The 25,857-nt window shown below is 53.0% G+C and overlaps 1 protein-coding gene across 2 annotated transcripts in view; it reads right to left on the reverse strand.

Moving 5' to 3' along the window:
- Nucleotides 1–10,701: 10,701 nt before the first annotated feature.
- Fbxo21 (F-box protein 21) overlaps nt 10,702–25,857 on the reverse strand; it is a 34,118-nt gene continuing 18,962 nt past the window's right edge. Inside the window, exons 9-12 of one of the 2 annotated variants that reach the window (NM_001108338.3) lie at nt 25,642–25,774; nt 20,515–20,705; nt 18,846–19,003; nt 10,702–12,764 (exon numbers count right to left, since the gene is read on the reverse strand). In NM_001108338.3, the coding sequence (NP_001101808.2) occupies nt 12,577–12,764; nt 18,846–19,003; nt 20,515–20,705; nt 25,642–25,774 (670 nt within the window). In that variant the 3' untranslated portion in view covers nt 10,702–12,576. Of the gene's footprint in view, nt 12,765–18,845; nt 19,004–20,514; nt 20,727–25,641; nt 25,775–25,857 lie in introns of both variants that reach the window. The other variant, XM_039089601.2, reaches the window with a different exon arrangement.

Here is a 25,857-nt window from a genome sequence, read left to right on the forward strand (position 1 = left end):
GCCGACCGGCTGTGGCTGTATTCGATATGTCCACGGATTTCCCTGACTAAAACGCATAACCCGGACTGTGTGACCATGACTGCAGTCACCTTTACAGTATCTTTTTCGTTCTCACACTTTCAGCTGTGATCCTGCAATCCCCCAGCCTCCAGGAACTCACCAACTCCGGATCTTTCTTTCGTGTAAACAGAATTGTGCATCCGGTGGCCTTTCACATCTGATTCCTCACAGTGTCTTCGTGTTCCTTTCCTCTTCGTGGCTGAGTACTATTCCACAATCGGGACATTTGTTTCTTTGTTTGTTTTGTTTATTCATTCTTCATAAGATGGACACTCAGTGGGCTCTGTCTTTTGGCTGCTGTGACTCATGCTGTCATGAACATTTGGGGTGGAGATACAAGAACACAGTGGTGGGGACACTCTTCCTTTTCTATGCATTTACTTCCAAAGCCAGAGCCACAAATGTGGCCACAGGAGTTGGGGTGTGTGAGGATACTAGACAAGGAGGGTCTCCACATGTCAGTGGCTTTCCTTCAACCATCTCTGCTAGCATGGCCAATGAGAAGACACCCCCCTTTACCATCCCATGTTGGAGATATGGAAACTGAGACTCAAAGGGGCTGGAGTTCACCTAGTGAGCAGGTGACTGAGCCATCCTGGGTCCCAGTCACTAGCCCATGACTGCTGACACTTCTTAGAGGTGTCTCCAGCCACCAGGGTGACCCAGCTTGGTTATACGTGGCCTGTGCCACAGAGCCCAGTTTTTATTTAAAGATTTTTTAAAAGATTTATTTACTTATTTTGTATATGAGTACACTGTAGCTGTCTTCAGACACACTAGAAGCGAGCATCGGATCCTATTACAGATGGTTGTGAGCCACCCTGTGGTTGCTGGGATTTGAACTCAGGACCTCTGGAAGAGCAGTTGGTGCTCTAACCACTGAGCCCGAGCCCAGTTTTTTTTTTTTAAGATTTATTTATTTATTATATATAAGTACACTGTAGCTGTCTTCAGATACACCAGAAGAGGGCATCGGATATCTTTACAGATGGTTGTGAGCCACCATGTGGTTGCTGGGAATTGAACTCATGACCTCTGGAAGAGCAGTCGGGTGCTCTTAACCACTGAGCCATCTCTCCAGCCCCCGAGCCCAGTTTTTATAACTGGAGATGACGCTCCCACTCCTAGAAGGCTGGGCTCTCTCCTAGCAGAGCCACACCCCTGTCCAGGTCTCCATTGGTTCTGATGTAGCCAGGGACAAACCCTGGACTGCTGGGCATAAATGGGGTCTGATGCACTTACCTGAGATTCCCCTCAGGGACACAGTGTGCTGTGTCCTGGTACATTACAGAGTGCTGGCCCCTTGGGTCCAAGTGCATTTTCCTCCTAGCTTCATAGTCACAGATCACACACATCCGGAGCAGGGAGGGTGGCAGGGAGTAGCAAGACCAGGGACAGTTTCTGGGATGATTGTCCCTGTCTGTCCTTCAGCTAGGCTCCCAACCTCCATCAGTGTGGGGGGCTGAGGCTATATCTAGAGGCCCAGTGCAATCCTGCAGGGTGAAGCCAGCAGTGTGGGCTGAGCCTGTCACTTCCTTCCCAGCCTGGAGCAGTGGAGGTGAGGGGAGCCCTGCAGAGGGTTCTCCTCCCCCCTCCTCCCTTCTGAGCACCTGCACCCACGGCTGCACAGAGACTCGGGGCTGATAAACACAGGGTGGTTGCAGCATTACACAGGGTAAAATTTGAAGCTGAGCAGAGAGAGCTTCCATCAGGGGACCAGCCCAGGCAGGTGCTGCAGAGCCAACGGCCAGGCCTGGCCACGTTGACTCAGCAGAACCCAAGCCGTTGCTGGCTGCTGACTAGGCAGGGGCAGGAGAGGGGAACTGGCTCCCAGCTGCCCACTCCCGCTGGCACCAAAACCCTGCAGAGTTGCACTAACATAAAGAAGCAAACTCCACTCCTTCATCAGCCAGAGGGAGGTGTAGGATGTGGGTCAGTTTCACTCGGGGACCCAACGTGGGCTAAGCTGGGGGTCCCAGCTATGTGAGGGTCATAGAGGTGGTGGGGGGATCAGGGGTGGGGGAGGAGACGGTACTCCACCCTCCCACTTCCCAAAGGAACCGAGTTGCTCCCCAGGGAGCAGCAGAGTGCACGCACAGAAGGCATAAATTGTCCTGAGGGGACCTCAGTCTAAGAGGTAGGCAGCGATGGACAGCATGCAGGTGAGATGGCCCTGGGGTTACAGCAAAGGCCCCCACACGGTGGCACGGTAAATGGAGAGCCCCTATTTCACTCACAGGATTTCCCCTACACCAACCAAAGGGCACAGACCAGGGCCCATTCTTTTGGGCTAGCAGGAGTCCATAGACTTCTCCACACACACAAATTTAGAAGCAGCTATGGGTGCTGAGGCCTCCTCATGAGAACTTGTGGGCAGTCCCTGTCTACTAGGCCATGAGACCCCTCACCAAAATGAGCAGGACCCCAAGCCTGTTCCAATAAGGTTGTTCATTAGCCTCTGCTCCTAGGAGTGGTTAAGACCTTGGCTCAGCTATGCCTGTACCTTTCCTAAATGAGACATGGGATAGAGGAGGACAGGAGGGTGTCCCCTAAAGTGACTCCAATATGTCTAGCTTCAGCCACCAAGCCTGATAACCCACATGGAAGGAGAGAACTGAGTCCCATTAAATGTTCTCTGGCCTTCACATGCTCACATGGACATACATGTGCGCATATACATGCATACACACACATTAGAGAGTTGCAGGTGAAAAGTCAAATTCAGTTGGTGCTCTGTGTGTATGTGTGTGTGTGTGTGTGTGTGCGTGTGTGTGTGTGTGTGTGTGTATGCACGCATGCACGTGGTTCTGTAGGTACACACTCATGCCAAAGTGCAGATGTGGAGGTCAGAGGACAACCTGCAGGATTTGTGGTCTTTTCCATCATATGGGTTCCAGGGATTGAACTCGGGTTGTCAGGTTTTGCAGCAAGCACCTTTACCCATCTTGTGGGCCCCTAGTGGGCTTTGAGCACATTCCCAGTTGCAGTGGCTACTCTGGATGCCAAGGCTCTAGCAGGCACGGGGACCCCAGAGCATCTGGTTTGAAGACAGGGGACAGCCTGGAGTCAGGGCTGGCTGAGCAAAAATGCTTGCAGTGAACTGGAGGAAGCTGATCCGGGCTCCATTGGGCTAACCCCCGCCTCTTGTTTCTCCTACTGCTGGGCCAGGTGGCCAGCCAATCAGGACTGGGGGGGGGGGGATGGAACTTAGCTCCACAGCCCTAGGTAGCATACCTGTGGCTTCCAATCCCTTCTTCCAACTGATGAGATGCCCCAGGCCCCCAGGCTCTGCTCAGCCTCTGCAAGGGAGGGACAGGCAGCCTCCAGAGCAGCTGTGGCTGGTGTGTGTGTGTGTGTGTGTGTGTGTGTGTGTGTGTGTGTGTGTTGTACTGCTGGTGTGAAGGTGGTACATCCCTGGTGGCTGTTCCCAGATGATGTCACGGGCAAGCAGCCCCTGCCTGCTATTCTCAGACTGTGGAGCACATCTCTGCCTGGCACAAGTCTTCAGGGTTCTTATAAATAACCGGAGCTGGGAGTGCTCGAGGATGCCTGAGGTATATGAAGAAGGCGGCTGCGGTGGGTGGCCACATCCTTCCTCCTGGCTTCGTGGACAGGGGTCAGAGTGTCACCCTCCCTGTGTAACACCCATGGGTGCCTACAGCTGCCTGCTGACTCCTCACAGATGTGCAGGCCAGGGCACCTCTGAGGCTTCCTGGAGTAACCCCAGGGATTTGGGGTCCCTACATCTGCCCCCAAGACAGGTCCTGAGCTGCTGGGCCAAGCAGAGCGGAGACACATGAGGAGCAGACAGCACTGGATGCTGGGGAGGAAACATGAGGCACTGTCCAAGGAGGTACCCTGAGCTTACGTGGAATAAGGCTCAATACTTCTCCTACGGAAGAATTTGGGGGCAGATCCCACTGTAGCCCAGGCTGGCCTCAAACTTACTATGTAGCCAAAGATACCTCAAACTGCTCATCCTCCTGGCTCCACCTTCTCTATGCTGGGGTTACAGGTGTATGCCCTGCCGAGTCGTTTAATTTCTTTGAAAAAGCTCTAATACTGCGTGTACATGTGGGTGTGTGTGCCACAGCGTGTGCAGGGTGATCAGAACACACACAACTTCATGGAGTTGGTTCTCTCCTCCCACCTTTATGTGGGATGGAACTCCAGGTTCCCAGGCTGGTGTGACCATCAAGATAGGTAGCCATTTTTAAGTGCCTGGTTCAGGGATGCTGGGTACCCAGGCTGCAGTGTCAGACGTTTCTACTTTGAGAGTTTCAAGAGAGAGTTTGTAAACAGCCCACCCTGGTTACGCCCCTCCACTTTGCCGTGACTACAGTGGGTATGAAGCGAGCGTATCTGTTAGTACATGCAATGCTCCAGGGGGGTTATCTAGATGCTTACTGACACTTGTAAAATACCAAGCCGTCTTAGAGCAACCGACTCAGGAATTTCTATTTGTATGTCAGTGTGTAGATTATTACACTCAGGGTCTCGCTATGTAAGCACAGGCTGGCCTCGAACTTGTGGAAATCCTCCTGCCTAAGCCTCCCCAGTACTTAGAGATCACAGGCATGTCCCCCAGGCCTGGTGTGGAATATCTTTATGTGCTGGTAGCTGAAAGTGGACCTGACTTGTGTTGTACATGGCTTTACCAGAAGACTATGCCCTGGCCCAGAAGAGTGCATTTATAATAACAATAATAATTATATTAATAATATTAACAATGATAATGAATAACAATATATTAATATTATTTTAAATTTAGTATCTCTATGTGGTCAGGCTGGCCCAAACTTGCGATCTTCTTGCTTCAGCCTCCCGAGTACTAGGGTGACCAGCCTGAACCACCAGGCCCCATCTGCTCTCGGCAGCCATCATCTTGTACAGCACCTGCCCAGCTGGGTGAGCCATGTGCAGGTCCCCACTCCAAGGCCCTCTGCCTTCTCCTGGGGTCATCGTCCTCCGGGAGTGCGATGGCCATGTTGCTGGCAACAACTAAGAGGCTCCACGATCTGGTCACAGGGTGGATGAGGGCCGCCATTTCTGCTTTTCTACATCACTCAATCCTAAGAGGAGGTACTCACAGCCCTAAGACAGGATTGCTGAGCTCATAGCTGGCTCCTGAGTCTCCTTGGCCCCTGCTGAGCCCCCATACAATGCCCCCGACACTGCTGGCCTCAGGGATGTGCACAGTGATCAGCCTTTGGAGGTAGACACAGCAGTGTTTCACTTTTAAATGACAGCAATGGCATCCCCAGATAAATTCATGCTTCTGGCAGCTTCAAGGCCTTAGAGGAGAAGGACGCTGTCCACGAGAGGTGGGCAGGTACCCATTCTCTCTGCCTTCCACCTGTGCTGTGCGGGCACAGGAGAGACACAGCGCCAACCCAGGCTTCCCTGGAGTCACCAGGAGAGGATGTGGAAACTTACCTCGCCCCCGCATTCTCATCCCCGCAGAGGAACTTGGGTTCCCTGGAGGGTACAGCAGAGCCCTGGTCATGCCACCAGTTGGCAGGGTGCCTGGCTCATCTTGCACTCTGGCTCCTTCCTGGCTGTGTTCCTGGCTCGATGGCCTCCTATAGGCAGGTCACCAGGCACTGGGCTTAATGAGCTCCTCGGGGCCGATGATGTCGTTTGTTGGCCTTTGTTTGCCAGGATGCCTGGATGGTACTGAGGAGTCTCTCACTCGGAGAGCGACCTACCTGTGTGCTCTCGCCCTCAAACCACGTGGTTGTCTCTAGTACCCTGCATGTAGTGCTGCCTGGTCTAGGCGGCTCACTCCGGGATGCTGTCCCTACCTCACAGTCCCGCCCTGGTCATCTGAGAGCCAGGAATGCACTGCTCAGCGGCCTCGAGCCCTCCCCAGCTCTGAGCAGAGGAGATGCCCAGACAAATGGTACTTACCTGGAGCTTTTTAGTGAGTGGGGAGAGCTCACCAGAGGAAAGTCTCCACAAGCAATACCCTTGCCCATGGGTGTCACCCTGAGAGACCAAGGACTCGACAGGTCAGCCTCTGAGCACCTTGGGTTGGCAGCGTCTGATCCCTGGAAAGGTAAGACGGTGTCGTACACACACAGGTGTTTCACTAACCACCCAACTTGTCCCGGCTACAGCTGTCACAGAACAGCAGGCGCCTTTGTGGGAAGGATGGCTTGATCTTAGCTATGGGGTGTTCAAAAAGACGTGACCAGGAGAGTGGTGAGCAGCAGCTGGCACGGGCACCACGCAGAGCTGGCCCGAGCCCTGAACCTTGTCTCTCCTGAGCCTGTGCCACCCCAGCTAAGTTCCTCTGCCTCTCCAAGCCTTTCCTGTGACCTGGAAGATCTCCGAGTACATCCATCCATGTTGACCACTGCCATAACACAGGGCCCACATGCTTCCTGCCAGCGTCCAGTCACGGATGAAAAAGTGACTTTATAGAACATTCTAGGAGAGATGGCTTAGCGGTTAAGAGCACTGACTGCTCTTCCAGAGGTCCTGAGTTCAACTCCCAGCAACCACATGGTGGCTCACGACCATCTGTAATGAGGTCTGGCGCCCTCTTTTGGTGTGTCTGAAGACAGCGACAGTAAACTCACATAAAGTAAATAAATGCTTCTTTTTAAAAAAGCTAGTAGGGGACACAGGGGGAGGAACTAATTAAAAAAAAGAAGTTCAGGGGAAACCACAGACCTTTGTGAGTGACCATGCTACCTAGCACCTTGTCCAGAGCAGCTCTGTGACTCAGTGGAGGCCAGGTCTCCAGCTGGGAAGAGACAGGGTCTGAGCACTTAGCATGTGCTTGGGAAGTGTTATTTTCCAGTCCTTCAAGGGTGACGTTTCCCCGCAGAGAGGTGGAGGGCCACCACCACCAACAACAAAAAACGTTCTGGAGCCTCACCTGGCCTGCAGCACTGACTGAATGCATGCCGATAAGGCATCATCTGGGGTGATGTCCCCGACCCCATGCACTCCAGCTGGGGACTGAAGGGTGCCTGCGTCGGAAGGGGAAAGGTTAGGCCTCTTGGTGAGACCACAGCACTTCGGAGTACCATCTGCAGCATGAGATCCCTTTTCCAGCATTTCCTGTCTGCAGGGGTGATGGGGTCTGACCCTGTGCAAATGCCAGCCGGCTGGGTATCAGGCAGAAGGACTGCAAGTTTCCAGTGTCTCAGGGAACAAACAGCGCAGGTGCTGAGAGCCCAAAGAGGAGCAGCAGAAGTGGGATGGGGGAGCCGGGGGTGGGGAGTGACTGAGGGGTCGGGTCTTGGACTGTTGTCAGTGTTTGGTTTGTGGAGTTTAGAGACAGAACCTGTCTTAGGCAGGGTTTCTATTCCTGCACAAACATCATGACCAAGAAGCAAGTTGGGGAGGAAAGGGTTTATTCAGCTCACACTTCCACACTGCTGTTCACCACCAAAGGAAGTCAGGACAGGAGCTCAAGCAGGTCAGGAGGCAGGACCTGATGCAGAGGCCATGGAGGGGTGCTGCATACTGGTTTGCTTCCCATAGCTTGCTCAGCCTTTCTTTCTTTCTTTCTTTCTTCCTTCCTTTCTTTCTTTCTTTCTCTTTCTTTCTTTCTTTCTTCCTTTCTTCTTTTTTTTTTTTTCTTTTTCGGAGCTGGGGACCGAACCCAGGGCCTTGCCCTTGCTAGGCAAGCGCTCTACCACTGAGTTAAATCCCCAACCCCTCAGCCTGCTCTCTTATAGAACCCAAGACCACCAGCCCAGGGATGGCACCACACACAGTGGGCTGGGCCCTCCCACCCTTGATCACTAGTTTCGAAAATGCCTTACAGCTCGGTTTCATGGAGGCATTTCCTCAGGTGAGGCTCCTTTCTCTGTGATAACTCCAGCTTGTGTCAAGTTGGCACACAAAACCAGCCGGTACAGAACCTGAGGCCCTCTATGTACTGACTGTGTGGTCTGTGACTGGGCTTCACTCCAGCCACATTTATTACTTTTTTCTCTTGAGAAACATTTTAAGGTATATTTATTTGTATATTTATTTATCTGTGAATGCATTTGTGAATACAGGTGTATGTGTGTAGGAGCATGTGTGTGTGCATATGGGAGAGACATAAGGGAGTACTTGCTTGCGTGCGTGCGTGCGTGCGTCAGAGAACAACCTGTGAGTATCTCTTCTTCCACCATGTACGTCAAGTGGAACTCAGGTCTCTGGGATTGGTATCAGATCCCTTAGGGCTAAGCACTCAATGGCCCTTAAATTTTTCAATATCGACTAAGGACATGGACTGTCCCTTGGCACCTGCAGACAGAGGTCACATTCCCAATGTGACAGGAGCACCCTCAGCAGGGTGAAATGTTCTCAAGAAGATTCCCAGCAGGAACCATTTCTGACAGAGATCATGGCTGTGCTTGTACATGCGGAAGTTTCACAGAGACTCGTGGCATTCTGGTCCCTGTGGCTAAGGTGGGAACAAGTATCCATCTACTGGCAAGTGGAAGAACGGTGTCGCTTGTCATAAATGCAGCCCTTCCCTGGCTGTGATCACATGAATGCTGAGTGAAAGAGGCCAGATACAGAAAGCCTCAATGGCCAGCACTCCACAGACTAAGTGTCCACAGGAGACAGATCCATGGGAACAGAGAGCAGCAGTGAGGGTTGAGGAGGGGGAAAGGCACCATCTTGAGGAGAGTGGTTAGGAGTAGTGGCTTTGGGTCACATACTCTGTGCTGAAACAGGGAACCAGCTTGGTGTTTGTCAACAGAGCAGCAGATGAAGGAGGTATAGTCAAGACAGCACACTGTTCAGTCCTGGAGGGGGCAAGGAAATCTCTGAGCTGCAATGGCTGGGAAACATGGTTCAAGGGGTTCATTTTACTCTGGCTGCTATCAGCTGAAGGGGAAACCATTACATCACACAGAGAGTGCAGCACAAGGCCAAAGAGGAGGCTGGGACATCCTGGAAGAGATCTCCAGGTGCCATTTATGTGGGTTATTTGATGAGCAATTAGCAATCTCAGAGTGCCACTTGGAAAGAGTGACAGCATGTAGTGGTGGCATGGTCCCCATGCTGGCCATCTTTAGTGCTAGCTGCCCTAGTGGGACTCGAAGAGGGTGACTTGTGGCAGCCACCATGCAGTCCCCTCACATGCTGCAGGCAGGTCCTGATACACTCATGGGAACCTCTAACAAACGTTCTGTAGTGCTGGGGGGGTGGGGGTGGGGGGCACAGCGCTTTTTGGGTCTATTTACTACAGAAGCACTGTTAGCCTCATTGTCAAAACGAGGCTGCTGCACACAGATGCTCTAACCGCACAGTTTTTACCCATGGAAGGGAAGGTTCTCGAACCCCCCCAGACTTTGGGATGCTCAGAACGGGGGTTGGGGGGTGCAGTGAGGTAGCTGGGTCCATAACACAGCTGGACTCAGTGGTGGCTTTCCTATTCAAGTGCCCACCCACACACACTAACAGCCGGGCCCAGGTTTACCCACAGGATCTTACTCTCACCAGGGCCTAATACAGCAGCAGCCTGCCTCCAGGCAACCTTGAGTGGGGCCATCATGCCTTTTAAACCAAAGGCAAGCAAGCGTTACCCAGTGCTGGCCAGGCATTTGGTGATCTGGGTCTGCCAGCCCCTTGAGCAGGAGGCTGTTTAGGCTGGTGCCTTCTGGAAAGCAGCACATCCATGACAAGCATCAGCATCCTCCAGTGAAGAGCCCAGTGCCTGACTCTCGACTTTTGCCTCTGTGCATCTTCCTTCCGTCTGTCTGTCTTTCCTTCCTTCCTCTTTCCATGCAGACAAAGTCAGATAAACAGAGATAGCATAGGCTACATCTGGACGATGACATCCACAGATGTTTTTAAATGAAGACTCGGCCATCCAATCCCCCACTTCTTGTCAGGACTAACGCAAACGTACAGCTGTCTTTATGGGAAGGGGCCTGCCGCTGGCCTGGCTCCATTTATATGGCAGGAATGATGGAAAACTTCCGAAGGAGAGCAGAGGCAGCCGGTGCAACAGTCTGTGAGATGGTACTGAGGTCGAAAACAAGGCCCTTGCTAACTAGGGAGACGGGGATGGAGTAGCTTTGGATCGCTTCCTCTGAGTGTGGCTGCAGACACTGGACTTGGGGTGCCATTCTCCAGTGTGCATGTGAGTGCGTGCGTGTGCTGGGCGAGTTCCAGGCTTGACTGAGGGCGGCATGTCCGGCTGACTGGCCTCTCCTGCTGCAGGTGTGCAGAGGGCTTATTCCGAGTCACCTGGCTGTGCTCACAGCCTGAACGGAGTGGAGCGCAGGTAGCATACTGCCAGTGACGACAGAGCCCACTGTCCTGGCTGTCCCTCCACTTCCTGTCGTCCTCAGGGTCCAGAAAGTCTGCACTCAGTAAGACACTTGTCCAGTGTTGAGAGGAAACTAGGGTCAGCTATTTTATTTCTTCCCCCTCGTCCAGGAGAGAGACCCTGCCTTCCTTGTCCTCCCTTGCTGCTGAATGAAGCGGGCAGGTCACTGGCATGGTTTCTCTCGGTAAGTACGTTTATTAGTTGTACAAAAAAAAAAAAAAAAAAAAAAAGACCCTTGGCATTCATTAGGAGAGAAGTTGCTATAACCAAATATTTAGTATTTTAACATTGTGAAAGTTCTACTTTTATAACAGGGTTTTTGAAAATGGAGAAAACTTTTGGAAAAATTTTTAAAAAGAAACTTATGATTTATTAGAGTACAGGATCCAAAACACATTTTTAGAAAAATAGAAAGTGCCCAAATGCCAACTTACACGGGTGATAGAGGCTCCCTCAGCCAAACGAAGCCTTCGTGAAGAAACACATTTAAAAACAGTCTACGTACATTATTTACAGTCAGGTCAGGGAGGGAAGCCATCCTGCTCAGCTTTGATGGCTCTCTACGGAAAAAGGAAACCAAAGCAGAAACCCAGCAATGGAAACTTCCAGCATGCTCCGCGGCTGCTTACAACTGGGATGCAAGGGTCTGAGTCCTCTGGGCTGGTTCTCTCATCTTTCAATGAGTAGGTGTAAATCCCCCAACCTCAGGCAGATGCTCAGAGTAGTTAAATTTCCAAATGCAAGTTCGAGCCCGCCTCTGACTGGTTCTGACTGGTGAGGCACAGACTGGGCAGGAACCTCTGCAGCTGCAAAAGCCTCGAGCGTCCTGTCCTTCTAGAGACTGCCTAAGTGATGGTCTCCCTCGGCCATCCTGGGGCTGCTGAAGGACAATGGAGGGAGTGCTCACTTGGACCGGATGAGGATTCACATGCGGAAGGCAGGCAGGCGAGGCCGGCAGGCAGACCCTAAAGCTCCACTCACTAGAATGATGGCATTTTAAACGCAGGGCAGAAGTGCCATTGGCCCAATGGGTAATTACCTATGGGACCGCTTGTCTGAGGACCCACTAGGGTCTGGTAAAGGTTTGGTCCTTTCACACTCATGGACAGCATCAGGCAGAAGCCAGGGGTGACCTGAGGCTAGACCTCATCCAGGAGTCAGTGTCCTGGAGCCTTCAGACTGGCAGCTTGAAGCCCAAAGCATGCACTCCTCTTCCGATAAGCCCAACACTCTCAAAATGGAGGGTCTGGCCGTGACTCAAAGGAGTGACAGGGAACAGGAAGTCTGTCTTCCCGGTTAGGCTTCTTCAGTTCATTTTCCTGATCAGAGGAAGAGACCTGTTTTCTTGGTTTGGGGACCAGGAGGTACAAGTTTTAAGAGGAATTTTCATTCGATCTGCAGGCCTCACTGCTGAAGCGGACCCATGACCGCCTTAAGATCCACTCATGATACTGGAGTAGATTCCTAGGGTTAAACAGGGAGTAGTCATCTAAAAGGAGCAGCACTCGGACGTGGAGGACTTCCCTCGGAAAGGCCATTGCTGTACATTTGCTCGGAGAACCAATGTACGAGACAGAAGCTCACAACAGGCAGAGATGTGCACAGACCCAGTGGGGGAGAAAGGAAGGAGACACTGTCCTCTCAATTTAAATTAAAAAAAAAAAAAAAAAAAAAGGAACACTTGAAATCTGTGTTTCTGTATTAGCAAAAAAAAACCATGGACTGACCACTCTGACGACACCATCTCCAGGCCTTCCTCTGAGCACAACCTAACATAAGGTGGAGGGCGGTGGCCCTGACCCAGCGGCCTGTGTTCCAGACATGAGGAAACATGGCCCCCAACCGTCTATCGGAAGAGACGCTGACACAAGGTAGATGAGACGGGGATGGGAAGGGGGTGAGAGAACAGAGTGTGGATGGTGAGACCTCATGAAGACAGAATGTCACACACTGTCACCACGGGACAAGCAGACGAGCCATGCCACTGGACACGGTGCCTTTCAACTGATTCACTAGTGTAGCGGAGAGCAGCGCTGTCTGCGGCTGGAGGAACACACACCGTCTAAACCGGGGAGGCAGCCAGGGCTGCTGGTGAAGTGGCTGTCCTGTGCTGACTCCGGGGGGCAGCACGCGTCCTTCAGGAGTCTGTTCCCCAGAAGGCGGCAGCGGCAGCGGCAGCGGCAGCGGCAGCAGCAGCAGCACACATGTGACAGCCCCTGAGTCTACTCGGCTGTGTCCTCCTTTGCACTGTAAATGTTCTGCACTGTCTCATACACAAACTCCAGGTCCTCGGGGTACCGGATCTCCAGCTCTGCATTTGGGATGTAGTGTGTGCCCGTGAACTCCGAGAAGTAGCGCCCCACATCTGGGTGCGAGATTTCCTGAGGCTCCACGTTGTATTCCAGGTTTTCTGTTGGCAAAGAGGCAGCAGACACTGCTGTTAGCATTTCGCCTCCCACAGTGGCTCTCCTCAGCCCCTTCCGGGGGAGCTTTTGAAACAGAGAGAAAGTTACCAGCAGCGATGTCCTGGTGTTACAGGTGATTACTCAAGAAGGAAAAGGCAGAGGTGGCAGCTATGGGGAGGTGGCAACAGTGGTGGCACAGGTCCCCTTCCCTGTGGCTCTGCTCAGAAGACATATCTTCCTATTTTCAGAGAGGTGCTTGGCTCCAAGACTCCCAGTGGCACTTCTGGAGCATTCTCCGCACCCCTCGTCTGGCTTCGCAGATAGCTGGACACAGGGTAGACAATCCTCACCCACACCTCCCGCCATCGCACAGGTGTCAGAGCCACTCTACCACTTTGTCTTGAGTCTCAAACCTGCCACCCTGTGCACAGAGGAGCCCCTGCCACACAACCGTTCTCCAACTCAGTCCTCCCTTGGGCCACACCTCCTGGGTTAGCTGGTGACTGCAGCTGCACCCACACCCTGCTCGGTCCCTAGGAGAGCCTGGTTGTGTCCTTCCTTATGTTGACTTTGCCAATGGAGAAAGGGACAGACCTAGCTAACACACAGAAAAGACCCAGCCTCAGAGGACAAGGGACCACAAGGCCCCATTGCTGTGGTCCTACCAAGAGAGTGGCTGACCACACAGAATCCCCAGGACTTGTTCCCAGGCTGGGACACAGGCACAACCTTGCTCTGAAATACTTTTAAGTGGGTCCCTGAGCAAGGCTTGTCAGAAGCAGCACACAGGATAGCCCAGACACACAGAGGCCTAGAGCTAAGGCTGTCCCTGACGCTTGTCTACGTGAGGTAGTGTGTCCCAACCACCGTTTCCCCTTTAACCACAAATCTGGAGGATCTGGGGAAACTGTTGGGACAGCATCTTCAGAATGGGTTAGGGACACGCCCCCTGTGAGGAGTCACACTGTTAGGAATTCATCAGCTCACCAAGACATTAGTGTGGAGGCAGGGGCCTGACTGCAGAGGAGGAGGGAGGCACATGGTCAGGGACAGTGTCTACCTGAGAAAACACCAGGAACCCTAGCAATTCTAGGCTGCAGGGTACTTTTGGGTCTGGGGCTAACTCTGGCCAGGCCCAGTGGCAGCCTCAGTGCACTGCCATCTTGGCCCCAACTCACAGGAGGGTCAGACCCAGTCAGTGTAGAGCTGAGGGGACATATGTGTGCACGGAGGGGCTTAATGGCCTACACCAGCTGCCCACCCTGCCCACAGCCACACCAGTCTCCTCACCTCACAGAAACCACCAGGAGAGAAGAGAGCGTGGACCTCTAAGGCCCTCCAAGAGAAGGCCCTTGCTCTCAAACTGTAGGCAGGACAGGTGAGGAAACCAGTTCAGTTCTAATGGGAATTTGATCCCCGCTTTGAGGCTGATGTGTTTAGTGCAGGGGGGTCAAGGGAAGCTAACACCCCCAAAGTCTGAAGGCATCTCTGGTGGTAGCTCTGGGAGCTGCTCTGGACTGCAGTGGGGGGTTCAGGGGTAGTGCTGAGCACCCCAGCGTACAGGTCCCACCACAGGGAGTTACTTGCCCACTATTCACTTGTTCAGGCGAGATACACTGCTTTACAGGAACCCCTGTACCTGCACAGCTCATCCCCCCTCTCCATAATGCTCTCTCTAGGTGCTAACAGTGGCCTCTGCATGCCTGGGGGAAGGGGAGGGGGAAACAGCTTTGTGGGGACGACAAAGATGGCTACTGCAGGCTTCTGAATACGGTTTCTAACAAGAGGCTGCTCTGGAAAGCAGAGGCAGAACAGTGGGCAGAACCTGGTAGCTGACAGTACACGCTCTGGGTCTGGCTGCCTGGGCCCCTCTCTAGCTGGACTCAGCACGCTGGCCTGCTGGCCCTCGGGCGGCAAAAGAGGAGAACGTAAGGTCTGCTCTGTGGTGTTGGGGAACTGAACCCAAGGCCTGCGCTTGCTGCACTCAGGCTGTACCCCAGCCGGATTCTAACTAACGCTTCTCCCGCCTCCCACGTGTGGGGATCGCCGCTGTTCCCCTTAAGCAGAGCCTAGAGAAGAGAATAAAGAGGCCAGGGGCCGTGCATCTGGAGGGAATGTGCCACCTGATGTCTCTGAAGTAATGTACTCTAAGAAGCACAGCACTGCAGCTCTCAGGGGAACATGGTGTTCGTTTTTTGGTTTTGTTTTTTTTTCTTTTTTTTTCTTTTTTTTTCTTTTTTTCAGAGCTGGGGACCGAACCCAGGGCCTTGCGTTTGCTAGGCAAGCGCTCTACCACTGAGCTAAATCCCCAACCCGGGGAACATGGTTTCTATTTAATATCGTTGGTAGCTTCCTCAAAGTCTGTGGACACACACTGGGAGATACCCCCTGGGGTCCTCTGTGGGCGCCTAGCCTGGCACTCCCGACTTTGGGGGACAGAGGCACATTCTGCACACAAGTCCCTGGAATATGGTGCTCATCTCTGTCACTCTCTACACCAAATGTGCACTGAGCATTTACCTGCATTCTCCACTGTTTGAACAGAGGAGACCTCTTGGTCCAAGTGTGGATGTCTCTAGTCATAGGACTGTGGGGTGGGGCCCCCGGAAGAATGCAGGCTCGAGATCTTACCACTGAAGCCTGCTGGGCCACTGAACTGAGTCAGTGCGCAAAGACACTGGCTGCCAGCCGCACTGAAGACCTCAGCTTGGGGGGGAGAACTGACTACCACAAGCTGGCCCTCATCTCGTCCTGCATGCCAGTCAACACCCACCTCACCACACAGAACCCAAACAAGAGAAGGCCGCATGGCCCCTGAAATGACCAACTGCCACTTTATATCCCCCACCCACACTGCGGGGGAGCCTCACCCTGGCACCATATGTGCCAGCAGAGCAGATGGTGTGGGGCTGCGGCGGAGAGCAGCATAGGCTGTGACAGGAGTCACGGAAGGGGACTGCTGCACGGCTCAGGCTCCGGCGCCCAGAGGAACATTCCCTGTACACCTCCCTGTCACCTCAGCAGCAGCCCCAAAGGGACAGCAGCCAACAGAGTGCTGTGCAGTGCTCCCCCTGGTGGGAGCAGGTGTCACACGCAATTCTGAGGGTCAAAGATGCCACAAATGTTTTGGAGGGCTAAGGACTAGAAAGTCATTATTGATGGCCACTACTCAGGGATAAGATCTGAAGTAAAACAAACAATACAAACAACTTAACCCAGAGATGCTCAAAGGGAAACCTAAGGGAGTCATTTAAAAATGTAGCTTGTTAGGCTGGAGAGATGGCTCAGCAGTTAAGAGCACTGACTGCTCTTCCAGAGGTCCTGAGTTCAATTCCCAGCAACCACATGGTGGCTCACAACCATCTGTAATGGGATCTGGTGCCCTCTTCTGGCCTGCAGTCACATATGCCGGCAGAATGCTGTACATAAAATAAATAAATAGGGGTTGGGGATTTAGCTCAGTGGTAGAGCGCTTGCCTAGCAAGCACAAGGCCCTGGGTTCGGTCCCCAGCTCCAAAAAATAAAAAAATAAAAAAAAATAAAAAAATAAAATAAATAAATAAATCTTTAAAAAAAGAAAAAAAATAGCTTGTTGGCCCCTGAGACTGCCCAGAGGACCCAAGTCTGGCTCCAGCAACTGTGTGGGCAGCTCACAGCCAGGATCACTCCAGCTCCAGCAGACCAAGGTCGCCGGCCTCTGCAAACACTGCACTAAACATCCACACAACGTACACCCGCACACATATGCACATAATTCAACACAAAATAAAGCCTTACCAGAGGTCCCATACCAAGGGAGAGGAGAACCAACTCCTTAAAGGGTCTCAGCCTCCAGCACATGCTTGGGACACACACACACACACACACACACACACACACACACACACTCTCTCTCTCTCTCTCACACACACACACACACACACACACACACACACACACACACACACACGATAATAGTAATTTTTTCTAAAATAAATTAAAAATCTAGCTTGCCAAAGTCTCCATCCTGTGCCCATGGGCTGTGAGCATCAAACTGTCCTCAGAGACCACAGCACCCTGGAGTGAGAATCAGGACTCAGGCAGGGAGTGGGAATGAGGAGGGAGGCACAGGGAGAAGCATCTCCTGTCACTGAGCGGGTGAGGCAGACACTCCTCAAGCACAGCACTCCTGTGTCAGCATGTATCAAGTGCTAGGGCAAACTGCAGTGTCACAGGTCTCTGGGGAGCGACATTCACAGGACACAGTGTGGCCCCATGGACTTCCTAATAATTACTGAAGAAAGTTACCTAGGGCTGAACTCAGCATCACCTGAGTGGGCCATAATCCCCAGGGGCTCTGGGTGGGTGGCCTGTGGGGCAGCGATGCCCATGTAATCAGGCCTGCGACTGCAGTGCCAGGTCATAGAGGTAGTGGAGGCGAGGACAGTGAGCCAAGCTAGAAGGCCAGACCACCAGGACAACCAACACCTGGACCTAAAAACATCCAGGTCCTGGTGCAGGACGTGGAATAGACAGTGAGAAGCTGTGCTCCAACACCAGGCTCTGCAGAGGGAGTGAACCGCAGCAGGGACTGCGGGGCTGAGCCTGGCACACTGCTGAGGGCTGTCCTGGGACAACTGGACGATGAGGAAGCTGATGGAGCAAGAGCTGTTAGCCACGTGGTTTAGTGTTGCTGCCGCTCTAGTGTGCCATGAGGCAGGGTCCTGCAAGGCTCCTTCAAACGCTGGCAAAAAGTCCACCATCTCTATTCACTGACAAGACAAAGCCAAGCAGACAGGCACCATGTGGAGTGGTCTGCCTGCAGGAGCAGACAGGGTGGGGTGTGAGGACACCTAAGACAATGGGGAGAGCCCAGGCTGGAAGTCCAGCACATACCAACACTTCACAGAGTCACACAGGCTGGCCCAGGAAGGTGGCTATGGGAAGAGTCCTTTGTCACCCTTGCCCCACACAGTCACCAGCAGCAGCCCTCCTCATGATCCTGGGGCTGACAGGAAGGCCATCAGAAACCAGCAAAAGCCAAGATAATTACAGCCACTTCCCATGTGCCTGGGCCAACGGGCCAAATACTTCCTTTCCCTGCACTCTCCCGGCCCCAGCTACTCAGAACTTGAGTGCTCCTTTTCTGAAGTACATCAAACAAACGAACTAAGAATTTAAAGATGCTCACACCTACTGAGCATAGGGCGGACCACCGCTGTACCTGGTACAGCCACGTGGACCTGTAAGCTGTGGCTGAGGACAGAAAGCCTCCCTCACTGTCACCTACCAAGGCCCCAGAGCAATTTTAATCACCCTGCCCTTCAGAAGCAGAGTTTTGATTTCCCTGGATTCAGACTGTGCTGTGGGAGACCCTTGAGCATCCAGGGAGCATGGCGGCACTTTCCCCTTACCCAGAAACACACAGAGGTGAGGTGACAGCATGGGTCCTCTTGGCCTCAGATGGGAAGATCATGAATGTGGGAACTATTTCTGCCTTCTGAAACCGTGACACCTGAGCCACCCTAGGTATTTTTCTCTCTGTCGTGGGGCAGAGCAAGCCTGACACTTAAGGCCACAGCCCATCAGCAAGCTCCCGCTTCAGACCCTCTTAGGCAGAGCAAAGTAGAGGTGGCTTCTGCAGCTCCAGGCTTTGCATATGTGTGAGGCTGAGCCTGGGTTCCGAGCAGACTTGGTGCCCACAAGAGTACACCTGTCCATCATGCCAGTGCTCACATTCCCTGTACTGATAAAAGCTGTAAGGGACACAGACAAAGAAGAGGCAGGCCCACTAAGTAGTCTTTGCTGTCAGCTCCACCTATCCCCAGCTTAGGACTTCCCAATCACCAAACATACAAGGATTGTGCTGGGGGTTGCAGTTTCCACTTGTGGCCACATGAGGGCGACTTCAGGCCAGTACTGCTAGAAGCCAGGCCCGGGAGACAGAAGTCAGGAGTCCACTGGTGTGGACAGTGACAAGCTGAGAGTCAGGAGCAGCTCTAGAACAAGAATATGTTTATGTACCTACGTGTGACCTCCCATGGACAGCTGCCACCTCAGAACACACTGGTGAGCTCTGCCCACAGCATGGCCAGCCAGGACTTTACCTTGAGCTGCGTATCTGCAGGAGCCGTCCTCCACCAGCACATTGTAGAAGGGCTGATGGTGGCCGTGAGGCAGACTGTGCACATTCATGTTTCGGATCCACTCGTGCCCCATCATGCACGTGGGGTCCCAGCCGTAGATCACACAGTTGTAGCCGTACCTGTGGGCGGGGGAGATGGCCGGTGAGTTCCCAGGGAGCCTTAGAGTAGTAGTGGCATCAGGAGACTGGCTGGGGCTCTCACACCCTCTGTCCATTACCTGCTTTTACCCTGTGTCCGGTCATCCCTCAGACACCCTGTCCAGCTCACAAACTCTCCCTGTCAACAGAGCACTTCACTGGAAAAGAATAACCTGTTGTTGTTGTTTGATTTTGTAGAGACGGTCTTCACTGTGGAGCTCTGACTGTCCTGGAACTATGTAGATCAGGCTAGCCTCAAACTCAGAGCTTAGCCTGCCTGACCCTTGAATACTGGATAAAAGCTATGCACTACCATGCTTGGCTTAAGAAACTTCTGAGCAGAGTGAGACACACACAGTAGTGTTGGCCAGTGTCAAAGGCGACCGACCATGCTCCCAGTCATCTCAGAGTAAAACAGACTCCCAGAGGCACAGCATCTGACTAAACATTGTGTGACTTGAGGTCCAAGACAGAAAGAATCAGATGACAAAAAGCCAAGTGAACAAAGGACCCTAAGCAAACTACCACACAAAAACCTCCATGACCCACCCAGGTTTGGAGGAAGCCAGGCAACTGCTTACTGCATGTGGTCAGATGTGGGTACAAGAGTGAGTGGTGACGACCTCCCTCTCCGTCAGAAAGACCTGCAGAGTGGCTACAGTGAATGTGTGCAGCACTAGATAGGGAGGAGGGGGAGGAGAAGGAGGGGGAGGAGAGGGAGGAGGGGAAGGAGAGGAGGAGGCGGTGGTGAAGGAAGAGGGCGTGGTGTTCTGGGATACTAGGAGCTTCAGCTGCCTCATGGCCTCTCCTTTTCACTTACATAGGTTTGGCAATTTCCGTAAGGGTTAAGAGAGTTCACTAAATGAACAGAGGCTACAGCTCCTAACGGAATCACTGACAGCATAGCCTCACAGACAATGCAGGGGCGGGGGTGGGGAGCAGCCACACATCAGCGAGGAAGCCTGTGTGGTGAGACAGAGCAGCATCCTTGCCAGTGAGGGAGCCCTTAAGACCAAGTGCCACCTGTGGCTGCCTGTGCATTCCAGGGCATGCTGTGGGGACAGCGGGACGTGAACCCACAGCGCCGCTCTGGGGTTAGACCATGCAATGATGAACAGATGTGTATACAACTATAGGTCAGGGCAGCTCTGACAACCCTGACTGGAGGTGGAGGGGAGGAAGGGAGAGAGAGGGGAGGGCCTGCGGCTGCACTTCAGTGAGCTTTTCTAGCACGCTCTGTCCCTAGGCTTGAGCCCAGCACCCTACACTAACTTTCAGAGCAGTTAGAGCCCACGAGAGACATGACCCTTCAGTCAGAAGCAGGGTGCAGGTCGGGTCCAGCTTGCTGTGTCACCCGTGGTGGGTGCTCGGTGAAATGACCTGAGTTACCAGGGTGTGGCTCTGGGACCATTTTTCCTCTGCGGTGTGGCCGTGGCCCTGGCACATGCCTGTAGTCTGAGGCTAGCCGTGGAGGCCTAAGAGCAGGTACTCACCTCTTGTGCTTCATAACGAGCCCGATGGAGTAGCAGACATCCCTGTGCTTCTCCTCGGAGCGCAGCTTCACCTCCACGCCCACCTCCTCCTTCTTGCGCTCAATGTGCTCTAGCGTGTGCTGCACTAGATACCCCACCGCCCCGTGCTGCCCGGGGTCGAGGGTCTGGATGTGCTGGAGGATGTCAAGCACCTTCAAGACAAGACAGAAAGACTAGGAGATAATATTTTCGCCAGGCCTTTTCTTTTCCGAAGCGTGGATCGACACCTACCCACATAGCCTGACAAAGACCGGCAACAGCATGCCATTTACGGACCAGGATTCTTTTTTTTTTTTTTTTTAAAGATTTATTTTATTTATTATATATATAAGTACACTGTAGCTGTCTTCAGATACACCAGAAGGGGGCATCAAATCTCTTTACAGATGGTTGTGAGCCACCATGTGGTTGCTGGGAATTGAACTCATGACCTCTGGAAGAGCAGTCGGGTGCTCTTAACCGCTGAGCCATCTCTCCAGCCCCGGACCAGGATTCTTAATGGGCCAATCATTCTTGGTTGGTACAGGAGCCGAGAAGGCCAATTTCTATTTTTCTTTTTTCTTTCTTTCTTTTTTTTTTTTTTTTTAAGTACAGAAACCATTCTATCCTGCCATTCTTGCTTTAAGAGGGGAAAATTCCGAGACCCCTTAGCCAAGGCAAACAGACGCTTGGCAGAACTGTCCTGGAACTGGATGGGCTTCTCCTAAGCTGACGTCACTGGAGGGAGAGGCCTGGCTTAGCTTCTAGAAGGCATCACCTGTGCAGAGCTGAGGCTAGCAGCAGGGCTGACCCCACACCACCTGTCTGCTGTGCACAGCAGTGCTACTCAAGCGTCAGGCATCATGCAAAGTGTGTGTGTGTATGTATGTGTGTGTGTGTGTGTGTGTGCGCGTGTGCACACGTATACCCTGGAACCTACACACTGAGATGCAGGAGCACACCCTAGTCTCTGACAAGCCTGGCCTCCAGTCTGCTGAGCCCCGAGTTGCACCTGCTTAGTAAGACGGACAACCTCAATCTACGTGCAGCCCCGCTCGCCTTCCAGCTGCTTCACGATTCAGTTACTTCCTGTCTCACGGACAACAGATCCACAAAGCCTTCGTAGTTTTTCTGAAGCCGATCTTGCCTTCCAGAGCGGTAGACTCAGCCCCTGGTGCTTCCTGGGGATGAATTAGAGGTCTCTCTCTATTGGCCATGGGACAGCCACTACGGATTTGGCTCAGAAAATTTAAATGCTGCCTGAGGTCAGAGGATTAACGAAGATGTGGCCCTGGGTATGCCCTCAGCCCATGGTTCCAACCACCACTGTGGTAGGAGAACGCCATAGAAGCATCTTAATTACTGTGATGCAACTTAACATAAAGAACAATAGGCAGAGTGCCAGGACCTCAAAAAATATTCCAAAGCCAGCTTCAACAGAAATCAGGAGCCACTCCCCAGCCACATCCCCTAAGGTGGGGATGCTCATGCATTTGTCCTGGTAGCTGAGAGCATCCTGTTTGACAGAGGGCCTCTATGGATCTGCCGGAAACAATGGCTGTCCTTGTGTGTGCTTGCCAGTGAGACCCCTCTGCCACTGTGCATACAGCCCTCATCTTTCCCAGAGCCACCCAACAGGACAGCGACACAGCCAGACATGAACTCCTCAGGGCACAATGGTGGCCCATAATCAGACTATTAGACAGAAGGTACTGGTCCATTGCATGGATGTGTGAGGTTGAGGGCGAGGGGACATGGAGAAGGAAATGTGACCTGGACCTGGTGTATTTACAAAGAGAGTGCTGACAGTGGGCATCGTGACCCCAACCAACACTGCAGGCCTTGTCCAGATGTAATGACTTACATCTTAAATCTCAACACTGGGAAGTAGGATCCCAAGAGCCAGTGTGGGCTATATACTATAACCAGGCCTCAAAAACAAAAAATAACAAACCACGTTCCACCCAAATAAAAACAATGACAACAAAATAAACCCACACTCAGGGAGAGAGCTGAAGGAGGCCCGCTTGCCAGTCCTCTGACCATACAGCAGCACAGATGGCTGTGGCCAGGCCCCTGCAGCAGGCAGCTCCAAGCTCGCCAGTCCGCTAGCCTGTGTGCACGAGTCCTGCCTGACCACTAAGCCTCACTCTGCGCTCTTGGCTCCCCTTGCTTATTTGTCTGCTGGTTTTTCTGCTGGGGCTCCAGTTGGACATGCCAGGAGCTCTTGACACAGGTCACAGAATGATGCCTTCGATGGGTGGTCATAGGCCAGCTCTACATACGCTGCCTTCCTCCCAGCGCCTGTAGCCTAAGCCTTAAACATCCACTTCTAGAGTAGTATGTTGGTTGGTCCCATGTTAGGAAATCTGTAAATGCTGGAAGTCTCCTTCACTTACATCCAAAGGAACTACAGTATCCCAACCATTCCCCACAGATATCTCTGAGCAGCTGCCACAAGCTAAGACCAGTGCTGTGAGAGAGAGAACGACTAGTGGGGAGCACAGTATATCCCCGGCTGTAGAATGTGGCCCAGAGTGGAAGGAGGCTGGAGCAGCAATGGAGCTTCGAGGTCGGCAGAGGCGCTGCATGAGCACGGGAGGCACACGAGTGTGGTAGAGCACCAGGGACAGATGTAGGACACGGAAGGTCAGGCAGGAGGGACAGGATCACAGAGACCAGGGAGAAAAGCATCCAAAGGCAGCAGGCACTCAGGGACCAGTCTATCCTGGTGAGATCCTGGCTGCAGAGGTCAGTGGGCCATGTCTTCCCCTGCCCTGCTCAGGTGTAACAGGGGCACTGAAGGAAGGTAGCCCTTGGGACCATACATGGGTAGAGCAGTCTTGAAGAGCAACCATGTGTAAAGTCTGGCAGGGAGACTCTAGAAAAGGGGTCGGAAGGAGCCTGGGAATGGTGGCCAGGAGGCAGGTGGAGCAGCAGAGAAGCAGGAGGGAAAAGGGCAAGGCCACCTCCTGGTCTTACAACAGCGACAGAAAGGCTGCTGGCCAGAACAGGGCCCAGAGTGGGGAGGGGCGGTGTTGGTGGTGGGGGCTGGGAGTAAGAGCTCATGCTTTGGGGAGTATACAGGAGCAAAGACAGGAGGTGGGCAGTCTACACAGTGGATAAAGTGTGAGGTGCAGGCAGGGAGTAGCTAAGGTGGTGGCCACAGGCAAGCCCAATAGGGCTAAGGACTGCTAAGTCTCATTTCAGAGAGGGGGAGGGGTGTTTCCCACACTGCAGAGAAAGCAGAAGGGTCACAGTCCACCCTGGCTCTGACAGCATGCTTTCTCCTTAGTCATGGTTAGTCACGGTGACCCTCAGGGCGATACCTGGGGTAGGCTTAGAGCAGAGGCAACTTCTTGCCTTTCAGCACTTGGAAACTGGCAACAACAGTACAGTGCCACAGGGCAGCTGAGAGGACACAGGGGAGTTTTCAGCAAAGGCAGGAACTTTCATAAGCATGGCCACCACAGTCACAGTGACCAAGAGGCCTGGGCTTTCCAGGTCTCCCAACTCAAGAGAGAGAAAGCAGAAAGTGAGGCACCTGCAGGTTTCTGCTCAGAAACAGATCTTTTAACAAACAAGGCCCATTCCACCCCCACAAGCTGTTATCACCTTCCTCTCATCCCATGCACACCCTCCCCGAGGGAGGGAGGAGGGAGGGAGGGAGGCCTCCTGCCTGCCTGCCTGCCTGCCTGCCTGCCTGCCTGCCTGCCTGCCTGCCTGCCTGCGGTCCCACCCTGCTCTCTGGGATGGCTCACCCTCTGACCTCCAGCAGCCGTCCTCTGGAGAGCAGGCCCAGGTAGTGATGATGTGCACCCCTAAGCAGTACTTTCGTGATCCTAGGGTGCTGATCCCTAAGCTGGCCACTGAGAACTTAGAGGAGGGGTCCTAGCTCAGAACAAAAGGCCTGTGTCCACCCAGCAGGCAGCACACAGCAGAAGAAAACTTGTACTGGTTTGAGTGACACTGGGAAGGTGACTGCAAGGGGACAGCTAGGAGACCCTGCAGCAAGACGGTGTACTTCAGTTGTAGACTCTGACTGGGACAACTCAGTGAAGGGGCCTTTGCTCTCTCCTTCCGAATGATCCTGAAATCCCTCAACAAACACGACCGGCTGAGCGAAGTCGGAGATTAAATCCTGGGCTGCTGGACAGGTGGCAGCTCCCAGGGCACATACTCCAGAGCGTGTGTCTGTTTGGCCGAGGATACAGGACTGCCATGTTGTGTGGTACTGCACATCCTTAGGCCGTAACTGATCACTTATGAGAGCATTTACTTTGTTTTTTAAAATACATTTTAAAAGATTTTATTTTTAAATTATGTATATATGGGGGGTATTGGATCCCCTGGAGCTGGAGTTACAGGTGGTTGACAGCTGTCACATGCACCCTAGAACTGAGCCCCAAGTCTTCTACAAGTGAGAAACCGCTGGGTCATCTCTGCAGCCCCCCCAGAGCATTTACTTTCTATATAAAGACTGCACATTCTTTGGGAAATGTCTCAGCCAAGGCTCAGAGTCAAATGCCCTCTGCAGACTGCTCTAAACAAAATGACTGCTGGCCTTTTTCCAGACCCAGGACAGGAGGGGAATGGGTTACAACTCCTGCACACGAACATGAAACTGCACTCAGTGTGCCCAAGGCCAGTTCTGGGTTCCACGGGTGCCCTCCCCACAGCACTTGCTGCCAGTCACAGGGTTATGGCATTAGCAAATCCAGAACCCTCAAGTGGAACAGAAAGCTGCCTGGCTGGCCTTAGCCAGATCTTCCCATGTCCATCGGCTGCAGCAGAGCCAGCACTGAGCACCTGTCCTGCCGCCCCTTGCCAAGTCAGGTGACCAGGAGGGCATGGTGGGGTGGCAGTGGGTGAGCAGCACAAAGGCTGTGTCTTGTGCCCAGAGATGAGGCACAGAACCGACAGTCACTCCTGGTGGTAGAGCCAATGCTTCTTAGAAGACAGAGAAACATTTAATTAGTGGGTCAGGGCTGGGAGACGGAGCGGATCGGAACTTACGCCCTGGTTACCAGGAGGACGACCTGGTAAGAGCCTTGGTGCAAGCTGCGCCTCCTCTCTAGGCAGGGCCCAGCAGCAAAGTAAGATAATTACCTTCTCTGGCCAGATGCCCAGGTGGAAGTAGAGCCTGGCTTGCAGGAGCAGGAGCTGCACCTGGTCCGGGTACATCGCCAGGTACAGGTCCAAGGAGTCTCTGAGGAGCTGGTAGGACTGGTCAATGCCTTCCCTGGGGACAACCAATAACCTCGCCTCAGGCTGTGGCCTTCCCAGCGGAAGTCTACAAGCAACTGATGCAGACCCCAAGGTTTC

This window comes from Rattus norvegicus, chromosome 12 (genome assembly GCF_036323735.1).
Source record: "Rattus norvegicus strain BN/NHsdMcwi chromosome 12, GRCr8, whole genome shotgun sequence".
Lineage (NCBI taxonomy): Eukaryota > Metazoa > Chordata > Mammalia > Rodentia > Muridae > Rattus > Rattus norvegicus.